Below are 12,904 nucleotides of genomic sequence, written 5' to 3'. Positions count from 1 at the left end.
AAACAAAAAAAATTGAATCTAAATTAGGGTTATAAAAATATCTGTAGCTTATTTACTGGTCTGCTTAGTTTTATCTGAAACTTATGGAAGCTCAACTAGAAAGATAAACATACATTGCTAAACTGATAGAATCATTTAGGTTAGTGGGACACAACCTGTTCTTCCTGAAGGAACGTATCCACAGATATAAATTATGATGCCTACTACTCTGCAAATCTGAAACCCTCTTTAAGACATGCTGATTTAATTTGTTCGATTTAGAAAGTGCTGGTTTTTGCTACGAGTATTTATAGGAAACGGCATAGCTGCAGTAGTGTATGATATATATTTTGGAATAACTTGTATTGATCTTAATGACAAAAGATTCTTAGGTATTATAATTACAAAAGTTGTCTTTGGTATTACAGGATAAACAGAACAAAAGGTTGATTTTTGATCCTGGCAGTTACTTGCGTTTCATAGTCTGCTGCTTCTGAAAATGACATGATATTACCTTGGGTATATATTTGAATAGAAAAGATGCTATAATATTCACATTTTAACTAATACAGCCAATTATTATACTTAGAAAATAATAGGATCAGATATTATACATCCTACTTGTAACCCACAATGAAGGGCAAGATTAGCTTAAAGTTATAGTAAAATAAATTGGCACAAGAGTGCTCCATCTAACATTTGAATTTGACAGATATTGTGGCTTCTTTCATCTGGCATCAACTACTCTAAATCAGACACAAAAAACAAAGGGCATTAAATCATAATCATAAATATATAATTGATGTCTTGTTAAAGAACAGATACCTATGATAAAGCCGCTGAGCATATATAATACGAAGCTCAGTATTCCTTGCTAATCAAATTAACACAGATCACTACACTCTGCTTCTGAGGAGAATGAGGGGTTGGCAGGGATATTCCGGCTCCCAACTTACTTATGAACAGTACGAGAAGAAGGCTGAATTTATCCAGGTCAATATTTGGGTTAGAGAATGTGTCACAGAAGGTTGTGTAGATGATCGTGAGGAGCACGCAGCTGCTGACAGCACCAAAAGGCGGCTTCTTTCTTTCGAGCCAATCCTTGATGTACCTTCGGACGATCTGAAACATAGAGATCAACAGGTTGCCTCTTTTCGAAGACGTAGAGAGTTGAACTGGGCATCACAAAGTGATTCTGACAGCAGAAAGACATAAAGGAAAGAGAGTAATTTGGATGATGGCCACAGTGGATTTCAAAGCTTCCCTGCCACATCACCCTTCTTCTGGGGGATTTAACATTTGTAGTGCGACTACCACTGGTGTCCATAATGAGAGTGTATTTTCAACTGCATTCAAATCCATCCTTAATCATGCCAAATGCTCTTTGCTAGCTGTCACTGAGACATGCCCATTAAGCCTCCCCAAAGTTTATCTCCTCTGCTGATCCTAATGGATGTGTGTAATTATCACAGTCCCCTTGGCCTCAACAGACAATTCCAAGTGCAACTTTGGGAATCTTAAAAATCTGACATCTTCAAGAATTTCAAGACAGTAGATAATCGAAAGTGATCCATGGAACATATTAATATTTAAAATGCAAGCAATGCACCAGAAGTTTTTAATTAAATTATAACTCATGCTTGAAAAGCAAAAGTGCATGTGTTGTGGGAGTTTAAATAATTCAAACTCCGAATATCTAGAGTTTTTGTGAATCCAAAGACAAATGCCATTTGCATGCTTTTAGAATTCCAGAACTAACACTTAAAAATGAATAAACCTGTCCTAAGTTTCCTACAAAAGTTACACAGCAATCCTCTCTTACTTAAAAATCAAATCAGAGGTTTAAAAGCAGGACAGGCTGAATATTGCCTGGATATGAAACTGGATAACATTTGCCTGGGTATAAAAGTGAACCACTCTATTTAAAATCGTACACTTTTGAAAAAAGCTGAACAAACACTGTAAGAAGGACTATAGTTGAGACATATTAAGTTTCGAGTCACTCGTTATCCTGCATAATTGAACATGAGATTTCACAACAGGCTGAATTACCATGATCCATTAGCAATAATGAGGTCAGGGAACTTCTCCTGACAATGCTGATGGGGTTCTGTCATCTTCTACTCTGTGACTAAAAAGGTTTAATTCGCAATGGAGCATACCTTCACGGATACTCAAGAACAGAGCAAACTACTCTCAAGAGAACCTTTTGACAAATGGCTATTAGATCAACTTCATCCATTCTCAAGGACTCTGTAAGTGAAATACCAGTATTAATAAAGGGAGACCAGTTGGAATCAAGTACAGGTACAAAACCTCAATGGTTGGGTGGGGTGGGAATGAACGAGAAAGTCTTTTATATGTATGTAGATAAATCGTGGTTAAATATTTAAAAAAACAGATCTTTAATTAAAATAATAGCTGGATTTATTTTAAAAAATTATGTTTTTTTTCTTTTTGTAGATGTGATCCCAAACCACAGTGATTGATCTGGTGTTCATTTCTTTCTATGAAGTTAACATGTAGTACAGTATAGGGATGCCTGACCGGCTCAGTTGGTAGAACATGTGTCTCTTGATTTGGGGGTTGTGAGTTCAAACCCCATATTGGGCATAGAGACTACTTTTAAAAAATGTAGTCAGGTATACAGAAGTAAGAGCAGTTTTGTCACAGAGTGTTATGACTGATGGATTAGAACACAAATTTTGGAAAATAGTGCTTGAGCTCCCCAGATGGCCCCATGTTGAGATATGTCCCCATGTAGGTGGTTGCTTATTAGAAGACTACAGAGATTTCATCTAAAAGGTCATTTTATAATCTGTTGTGTTTGGTAGCATAAATCTAGTAGTTGCTCAAGTTTTTTACAACTCAACTCCTTTAGGAAATAAATAAATGGAAATTACACAGAGCTACTGAAACTGATGCTGTCCTCCAATCTTGTTTGCATATACAGTGCTTAAAGATACAAAGGTCCTCTCTGCAATAGTTATAGAATGTATGATCCCAATTCCCAAAGTAGAAGTGTCTCCTTCCACCACCACTGACCTCTCTGACAAAATAAAAAGATAAATATGAATGAGGTATAACTTTGAAGTCAAAGCCATTTTAAAAACCAAGAAGACAAATCTCTAATCAATCGACTTTATAAGCTGCAATTTGGCTTAGTCAACCTAATTACATCTTTCTTCAAGTTTTTTTTTTTTAAGTTCATTGATTTATTTTGAGAGAGAGAATGCACACCCGAGCAGGGGCGGGATGGTGGGGGGAAGCAGAGAGAGAGACAGGGAGAGAAAGAGAATCCCAAGCAGGCTTCACACTGTCAGCACAGAGCCCAATGTGGGGCCTGAACCCAGGAATCGTGAGATCATGACCTGAGCAAAAATCAAGAGTAGGATGCTCAACCGTCTGAGCCACCCAGGTGCCCCTATTATGTCTTTCTTCAATACGAAGTACTTACAGTCTCATAGTATAGTGGGACTCTTTCAATATGTCAAGAAACATGGACCCCTAAGTCCTGCATCCTCCTAAGCCAAAATATCTTTCTTTTAAACACATCAATGTGCTAACACTAGTTACTTAATCTCGATACAGAAAACAAGTAGAAAGTTGGAAATTAGACAGACCCACAAGTGAAACAATAACCCTAGGGGAAAACAGATTGTCTTTCACTGTTTTTAGCCTTATAGTGATATTTGTCTGTGTTTCCTAAGTAAACCATATTATATCTTGCCAGGCTCCAAAGAGATTTTCTATCTTCTTCTAAAATTAAGTTCACAAAGCAGCTGCTTTTGTACCATGTAGCAAGAAAAGGGTTAAAACCTTTCATAAACTACTGGGTGAAGTAGTGTTGATATGCCTTAAAGATATGCTTTGGATATAAACTTCGAGAAACCTCCTCTTCTCTTCATTCAGCCATTTACACTTTTGACAGAATCACCCTCCATTTGTCAAGAATCCATGTCATTTTAAAATTCTCCAAATTTCTTTGCCTTGTAGAAACAGTTAATAACCTTATAGGAAACAAGCCTTTGCTAGAGATAGCAACCCAACCTGACAGAGATGCCTCAGAAGAGGGGGGAGTGGGGAAAGTCAGGATGAGGTGGGAAAAGGCATCTTCCTAAGGTGGCCAGGTGTAGCTTTTCTTCAGAATTTATTCTAATTCATCTGTACCTTCTACACAGCTCAAAGAAACTCAGACATTCAACATTAGTTGACAAATCCTCATTGACTTGCTTTTCCCTATGGAGAGGGAAGGAAAAACATCTTCCCCAAGGAGCTATTTATTGTCTCACTTTCTTCATTTTGATTTGATTTTATTTTTATTGTTTAAAATTTACATCCAAATTAGTTACCATATATAGTGCAACAATGATTTCAGGAGTAGATTCTTTAGTGCCCCTTACCCATTTAGCCCATCCCCCACTCCCACAACCCCTCCAGTAACCCTCAGTTTGTTCTCCATATTTATGAGTCTCTTCTGTTTTGTCCCCCCTCCCTGTTTTTATATTATTTTTGTTTCCCTTCCCTTATGTTCATCTGTTTTGTCTCTTAAAGTCCTCATATGAATGAAGTCATATGATTTTTGTCTTTCTCTGACTGACTAATTTTATTTTAAATTAAACACCAGGAAGGGTTAAAGGGAAACTCAGATCTGACCCCCAGTACTTCTAATAAGCGAAGTCACATATCAATTACTTTATGACCTCCAAGCTGGAAACCTGAGAAGATATGTCTTAGGTGAAGAATGCTAATATACTGAGATAACAGAGAAGTGTAATATTCATCATTTTAGTTTTCTCCAATTTTTTCCAGGGTATTTTCATGCTTTTTTCCTTCTACTCTGTCTTTATACTTACAAATTGATTTTTGAGTGGGGATATATGACGGATAATTTCTCATATTAAGTCTGAATTTTAAAGATTTATTTTGCTTCAAGGTGACTTTAGGTTGTTTCTTCAATTTTTATCCTCGATTCCACCGAATCCATATATTTTCATAAAGTGTTTTGTGTTTTCTTTAATAGTCTGTTGAAATGTAGAGGTAGGTATACAAAATCGAATCCAATTTATGTAACACTTTTCTTTAAAAATATTTTCATTAAATATTGAGTAGATTAAGAATAATATCTGTATACTTTCTTAAAAAGCATAAACAATGAAAATACATGGGAAGAGTAAACACCCATCATCTACTTAAGTATTATTTAATTTCTGTCTCACGAGAGAAGTTGTGCAGATATTATCCTGCTCGGTTTACAGTCCGTAACAAAGGCACAGAGAGCCCAAACAACTTGCATATAATGTTAAAAGGTCAGCGAGGGGAATATGAGCAGGAATATCACCTCTGCCTCCTCAGGAAACAACAGCATAATGGTTAAAGGTACAGACTTTGGAGCTTCTTTATAATCTTGGGCAAATTCCTTAACTTTCCTGTGCCTCATCTGTAAACTGGATATAGTAGTAGTCACAGGGAGGATTAAGTCACTAAATAAACAAATGTCTCAGAAACAGGGCCTGTACATGGTGAATAATGGCTGTTCTTATTTCCAAGTCCCAGTTTGCTGATGTTTTTTCTATCACAACACTGTTTACCAGTATCTCCCACTGCATAATGTAACAGCTTCTTTTCTCTCAAAGCCATTCAAGTGAAGCAATGAAAATAGTTCATACCTAATATAATTTTTTAAGTACAAAGTTTTACTAGCATTAATAACATTATCTTCAGCTTTAGCCGAAGACTATGAAAAGCCAACCTCAAAAGTTTACAGAAAAAAAATGGGGTTTAGGGTGCTGTTTTGAAAAGTATTTTTCAAAGGCGGTGGGTGTTATGTTTCATTAACATTTATTCGTAACCCTCTCAATATAATGCATGAAATAAGTATTTGTCACAAGGATTTAGATGTATCGAAGGGTTTATAAGGAAAAAAGAAATATACAATAACACCATTGTATTTATTTCTAGACACACTGCAGTCAGTCAATAATGATTTCAACCGAAAAGAAGTATTGTATGGAGAAAACACACACACACACAAAATAAAATTAAATTAACTCTCAGAAATATAAAAAGTAAAAAATTAAATGATAAAGTTTTATTATCACTAAAAGTTGAAGGAAAAATATTTTCAACTCACCCTTCCTGGTCTTTTTCTTCTCCCTCTTCTTTCCATTGTTTATTTAAAAGGTAATGATAAAAATCTCATTTTAAACTTTAGATTAAAAAAGACTAATTTTAAAATGATAAAAATCTCATTTAAATAGAAATATTTACTTTCATAATGTGGCGTCTCTAGTTATAATTGAGAAATGAGACCACCTTGCCTCAGCTACTTCCTCTGAAGAAGTATATATGAGCCTTTCTAAGATCCTCAAAGATCACATCACAAAGTTCAGGTGAATCAACTGATTGCAAACAAATAGAGATAAAGAAGCAGAAAATGTCCCCAGTATCATAGAGCTTATATTCTATTTAAGAAGATAAATAGAAAGCAAAAACAACAAACAAATCAACAAGAGGGAGATAATGATCCCTACTAAGTAGGATGATATGAGAGTGACTGCTGTGACCAGGCAGCCACTGGAGGAGGGGTAAGGAAAGGTCTTTCTGAGGAGGTGAAAGGTGAGGTATTCCGAGCAGAAGGAACTGTCGGTGCAAAGCTTCTAAGGCAGGATCAAAGTTGGCATGTTTGAGAAACAGAAGCAAAAGGTCAGTGAAACCCAAGTGAAATGGGCAAGTGGAAGAGTATTAGGGGAAGCAAAAGAGACCTGGAAATAGAAGATAGGGTGACATAATCTTGTAAAGAAGCAGAGTAGGATTTCTAGGAAGTGTTAAGTGACATTTTAAGTTTGGGGTCATAAATCTGAAACAAGAGGAGACCAATTATGTGTTTTTCTCCAGTAGAGCTGGAGATCTAGGTAAAATAGCTGCCGGGGGTTTCATGAAGGTAAGTTCAAAGTTTTTTTCAGCCAGTCTTTTTATACAGCTCACACCGTACTATTGAGTGTGCTATTGAATATACTAATAGAGTCTCTGCTTCTAGGAAGCTCACAGGTCAATTATAATCTCTCCTGATGAATTTATGAATCAAGTACAATGGGAGAACTGGCATTTAGTCTAGATCAGGGGAGTTGGAGCAGGTTGACTGCACACCAGAAGGCGTCTATGTACTGAGTCTTATGGGATGAACAGCAGTTTGCTGGTGGAAAAGATGGGAACCATAAGCCTTTGAAGAGCAGAGAGCAGTGAAGGGGCATGAGCAGGTGAGAGAGTGGAGCACATGCGGCCTGGCACGGGACGTGCCATCATGAAGGGGATGGTGGGAGGTGACACTGAGGAAGCAGGGTGGGGCCAGCCTGTGAAGGGTTTTGTGAGTCACACAAGGAATGGGCGTTTTTAAGGAGAAGAACAAGATAATCTGATTTGTTTTTTAGGGCTATCCTGGAGGCAGTGAAGACACTGACTGGGAATCAGAAGAGGCTTAGGGCAGAGAGACACTCTGAAAGTGCAATAATTTAGACGAGAGATGACAAAGTGGTGGCATCCTCTCTGGCAGTGTGAATGAGGTCCCAGAGGCCAGACGGAACGATTTCTGAGGCAGAAACGGAGACGTTTAGTGACTGCCTGGATGTAAGGGAGTGAGGATGTACAGAAAAAGAGGAGGCAGGGTGGCTTCTAAAGCTGGAGACTGGGGGTGTGATTGTTAATTCCTAAGACTAGAATACAAGAGGTGGGCAGGTATATGTAAATATTTTCCTCTTTGAAAAAAGCCATTAAAGGACTGTGGTACTAGAAGATAGACAAAGGTTTTTTGGTCCATATGTTTTAAGCCAAACATTTATTAACAGAGATATTTTCAAGATCCACTAAGAAAAGAATGTATGATCCTCAGGTTATATGGAATTATTTTCAGAACCGAGAAAACAAGTATGGGTTTAAACTAACAGTATCCACAGCTTGAACTCTCTAGAGCTGAGAAGGGCAGGTGGGTTCTGTTATGCTTCTATAAGACAGCAGTTCCCTTACTGATCACAAAACTCTCACCTATTCATTCCCTTGCTCACCCATTCCACACTTATTTATTGGGTGCCTATGGTCTGTGTATGTAATGGTAAACAAAATAAATATGGCTCCTGTAGTCAGGAAGCTTATAGTCTAATGCAGGAGACAAACAGTTAACAAGCAAACAAAAGATAAGTATATATTGTGGCAAAGGTCAAGAAAGGAATCAAGGTGCTACAATAAAGAGCAACCAGGGAGGGGAGCCTGGGTGGCTCAGTCAGTTTAGCGGCCAACTCTTGATTTTGGCTCAGGTCATGGTCTCATGGTTCGTGTGTTTGAGCCCCACAAGGGGCTAGGCAGGGGACATAATATTTATCCAGAATACCTGTGATGTGAGCAGCACTGTAGGAGAAGTAGTTTTCCAAGTATCATTATATATATATATATATATATATATATATATATATTTTTTTTTTTTTTTTTTTTTTTTTTTTTTTTTTTTTTTTTTTTTTTGAGAGAGAGATAGAGCACACAAGCAGGGGAGGGGGCAGAGGGAGAGAGAAAGAGAATCTTAAGCAGGCTCCATGCTCAGTGTGAAGCCTGTAGCAGGACTCAATCCCACAACCCTGGGATCATGACCTCAGCCAAAATCAAGAGGTGTATGCTTAACCAACTAAGCTACCCAGGCACCCTTCATTCTATATTTAATTAAATGGTATTCTTCGACTACTTTTAAGTCTTTCCCTTTAACCCTAAACTTAGTCCATTTTCTAAGTATAGCATGAAAGTTAAAAAAAAAAAATGGAGGCATGTAGTGGATGCTGTACGTTTGACTGAAGTGTTTATTCCCATATCTGCAGGGCATGTTGGTTGTCCCAAAGATCTCAGTTGAGTGCCTCTTTGGGAATTGCTGCTAAGACAGCAGACTCTCTCAAGGTTATACCTCTCACGGGGAGTGGAGGGAAGCAAGTACCTAATGCCTAGTCAGTGCAAGAGAATAAAGACTGGGCACTCTTGTCTTAGACAGGATGACTCTGAGGGATCAGAGCAGCTAGAGGCCTTTGCTGGAACTGCATCGTCCTGCACCTCCTCCCCGTCCTACTTTTCTTACTTTCCCAAAGGTGTTCACCCCAAGGGTATTCCCCCAGCCAACTTCCTGCATGGAAACCTGTGTCTCACACGGTTTCCCAGAGAACCTAGCTAAGACAGTGTGTAAATATTACATGTCTGTACGTGTAACACATTATTTATAGTTAATATTTCAAATTATTTATAGTTAATTATTTACGGTTAATATTTCAAGGAGTTGCTTCTTGTTTAGTATTGACAGGGAATTTGAAAATGACGATGCCAGGCTCTATGGTGAAAACTTTCTATGCATCCACTTTTTTTTTTTTTAATTTTTTTTTTCAACGTTTATTTATTTTTGGGACAGAGACAGACAGAGCATGAACGGGGGAGGGGCAGAGAGAGAGGGAGACACAGAATCAGAAACAGGCTCCAGGCTCTGAGCCATCAGCCCAGAGCCTGACGTGGGGCTCGAACTCACAGACCGCGAGATCGTGACCTGGCTGAAGTCGGACGCTTAACCGACTGCGCCACCCAGGCACCCCGCTATGCATCCACTTTTAATTTAATCCTCACAACAACTCCTTGAGATAGGTACTATCATTATATAATTTGATAAATTATGAACCTGGAGCTAAGGAGATTAAGTGACCTGCCCAAGGTCACACAGCAAATAAAAAGTAGAACCAATAACTAGAGTCTAGTTGCTCTTAAACCAACATTTGTACTTTTAACATACAGTGTTTTCCTGAGAGTCACTGAGATTCACTCATTTTAGTAGTACAATTCTGTGCTCCATTACAGTGTTTTTAAATTTGCATGTTATAATTCAATTATGTGCTTATTATTAACTTGCTATAAGAGGTTAAATATAAGGATTTCTCCTATTAGTCTAATTCAATAAGAATGACAAAGGAAATGAAATTTTCTAAGATCTAATTGTAAAAGCTAATAGAATTAAATGTTTATTTTATTAATTACTTGATCACAAGTATGATCACTGCTCTTGAAGAGAGCTGTGAAGAAGCCAGCCAGCCAGATGCTTTTTCCCCAACAATAGTCATAAGTGCTGAGACTTTATCAGAAGGAGAATAAGGAAATGATTTACTAAGTATTTTTAAGCGAGCTATATGGTTACAAAGCGGAGATAATAAATTAAAACAATCAAGATTCTGTGCAGGCATCCCTATATAAAGCTCTCTGCAAAGCAGATTGATATTAAATAAAGAAATAAAAATATGGGTATATTGTGATTGATGAAACCTTGTGTTTCACGGTCTTATATTTTCTTTTAACTGTCTCTTCCTCTGGCTATCTTTTGCCTCAGTTGTCCTGACATTACATGAGAATTCACAATTTGATTCACACACAAAAAAAGAATAGATGAAATTGGAGGGAGACCTTACCTGTCCAATAATGAGAGGAACAACAACAGTCATAAAAAGCTGAGAAAAAATAGATGTAAAAGGCACAGAAGAGGACGAGCCAAGCTGCAAAACAAGAATATAAGAGGAGTTAGAATTACTTTGAAGTGGTTACCAAATATTGCTGTTAATTAAATGGCACAGTAAGTGAATTCTCTCACAGCCACCAAAAATTGGGTAGCTACATACAAACAGCAAGTGAAGTTACTTTTAATTTTCTGAATTTAGCACACAATAGACTGAGTAATTTAATACATAATTTTTATTGGGAAACTACCATTGAGGGAAAATGGTAACTATGTTTTTGCAATTAACTTGAATTGCTTATTATTAAATACACTGCTGATTAGTAAAGTCATTGTTTGTTCATACTGTCCATAATCATGGCGTATTTCACCTATAACCCACAGTTTGTATGCTTTCTATGTCACTTGTCTGTAGATCCCTAAGACAAACATACTGTGTCTCATTATTCTCTTATCAAGATCACATTTCTATGCATGCAAATGAAATAGTTTCTAACTTTTCTACTTGAAAACAGAGCCAATGAAGCTCCTATACCTTTAAAATTCACTCTTACACAAAATCTAGGAAACGGGAATTCCTGGAACATAAATTATTTTTCAACGTAAAGTTTCAGCGTATCTCTCTTTTTGCCTCCCTCCTCATTTTTTGGTTCGTCCTTACTAATGATGGCACTCTGGGCTTCATAAAGATTTTACTGTCCGTAGCATAGGTAGTGTTTATCTGTAAACACAGTCCTATACTCACTGTTAGTCTCAACCACCAAGAATTGCAAGCTTCCTATTAACTTTTTAATGGCTTTTGAAACCTCCTTCTGGCTTTCAAACCCCTATGGACAAACAATAGCCTGTTCAATAGATGTTTATCTCTTTTATGAGGCCCTTTTGCAGCCAGGTTCTTTCAAGCCATCAAGTAATCTCCCTGGAACTTGGAACTTTTACCCTTCCCCTGCAGACCAAACCTCAATTTTTATATTTCCTATGTTTAATTAAACTTGGAAATACCTTTTAAAAGATAATTTTTGTGAAAGACTTTGAGGTAGTAATGAATGAGGACATAGAATAAAACAAATGAAACAAATGAAATGTTTAGATAAATGAAGTCATTAGCTCAGGTGAAATGATGTGGGGTCAGTGTTTTCACTGATTTCTAATTCCTGCATGAACTAGCTTACCAAAATCTTATCTACACCATGGTGGATTTTATGAAATTCTGTCCCCATCCTTGGCTCCAATCTATATGCACTCAATATGCCAAGAATGTATGTTCTGCCCACCAATGGCCTGCATTCACTTAATACTAGCTTCAGCACTGACCGCTGGCTGTGAGTTTAACCCACAAAAACTGTAGTCTCTAACCTTTTCCTCCAGAACCAATATAAACTAAAGAAATGAAGAAAGACAAACAGAAAAAGTGAAACTGGCAAAGAACACCTGGAATTCCTGGTGTGTTAAATGCTACATGGATGTTAGAGGTCTCTTTTTATGAGAAGCCAAAGTATTAAAAGCCAGTAATTCCACCCTATTTTAGAACAACTATGTCTTTGAAGTGCAAGGTATTTAACAAATATACCCTTCTTTCCACAAATATTAACTCTAAAGATGCTCCTGGGGTAAGAATTGAAATTTTAAAACTATATATTTTATAGAGAAACTGAGGCACTGGATGAATAGAAAGATAAAATTTAAAGAACAAAGTTTTCAAGTTCAAAAGCATCCAGCTCAATGCTCTATCCATAAGGTTCACAATATTTGGAGAGATGCAGTAGGATTCAGGGTGGTAACCTTCAAGTAAAACCTGTCAATTCTTGCCTGGAATCTCATGGGTAGATAATCTCACATATCCCTGTTTCCCTCCCTCCCTCCCTTCCTTCCTTCCTTCCTTCCTTCCTTCCTTCCTTCCTTCCTTCCTTCCTCCCTTCTTGAGAAAGAGAGAGAGAGGGAGAGAGAGAGGGAGAGAGAGAACTCTCACTCAAGCATGGGGGGTGGGGCAGAGGGAGAGAGAGAATCTTAAGCAGGCTCCATGCACCCATGGAGCTCAATCTCATGGGGCTCAATCTCATGACTGTGAGATCATGACCTGAGCCAAAATCAAGAGCTGGATGCTCAACCAACTGAGCCACCCAGGTGCTCTTCTGTTCCCCTTTCTATCTCAACTCTACTGTTATTTAATGTGTCTTTAAAATGTCTTAATGAATAACCATATCAAGCTATATTTCCTCTGTAAACCCAGTGCTTATTTACCCAATACCTGGCAGAGATAATAAGTTTGCAGATAATAAAGCTGTGCACGACTAACAAGATGAAGTAATCTGTAAATATAAGGTGCTAAAAAGTGCCACACTCATTCAAAACCATATCCGTATTTTTTCTAAAGTTACAAAAACACAAAACTTAAGTATATTTCAAAAA

General features: G+C 37.4%; 1 protein-coding gene across 3 annotated transcripts in view; it reads right to left on the bottom strand.

Annotated features, from left to right (window-relative positions):
* The window catches only part of SLC10A7 (solute carrier family 10 member 7), a 253,775-nt gene that overhangs the window by 40,268 nt on the left and 200,603 nt on the right, over positions 1 to 12,904 (bottom strand). For all 3 annotated transcript variants that reach the window (XM_025921713.2, XM_025921714.2, XM_086704147.1), the window contains 2 exons: positions 10,452 to 10,535; positions 936 to 1,101 (listed from right to left, as the gene is read on the bottom strand). In XM_025921713.2, the coding sequence (XP_025777498.1) occupies positions 936 to 1,101; positions 10,452 to 10,535 (250 nt within the window). The remainder of the gene's footprint in view (positions 1 to 935; positions 1,102 to 10,451; positions 10,536 to 12,904) is intronic.

This window comes from Puma concolor, chromosome B1, assembly GCF_028749965.1.
Source record: "Puma concolor isolate L17-30 chromosome B1, mPumCon1.1.hap2, whole genome shotgun sequence".
Taxonomy (NCBI): Eukaryota; Metazoa; Chordata; class Mammalia; order Carnivora; family Felidae; genus Puma; species Puma concolor.
The sequence above is the reverse complement of the archived record's forward strand: the minus strand, read 5'-3'. Positions and strand labels throughout refer to the sequence as shown.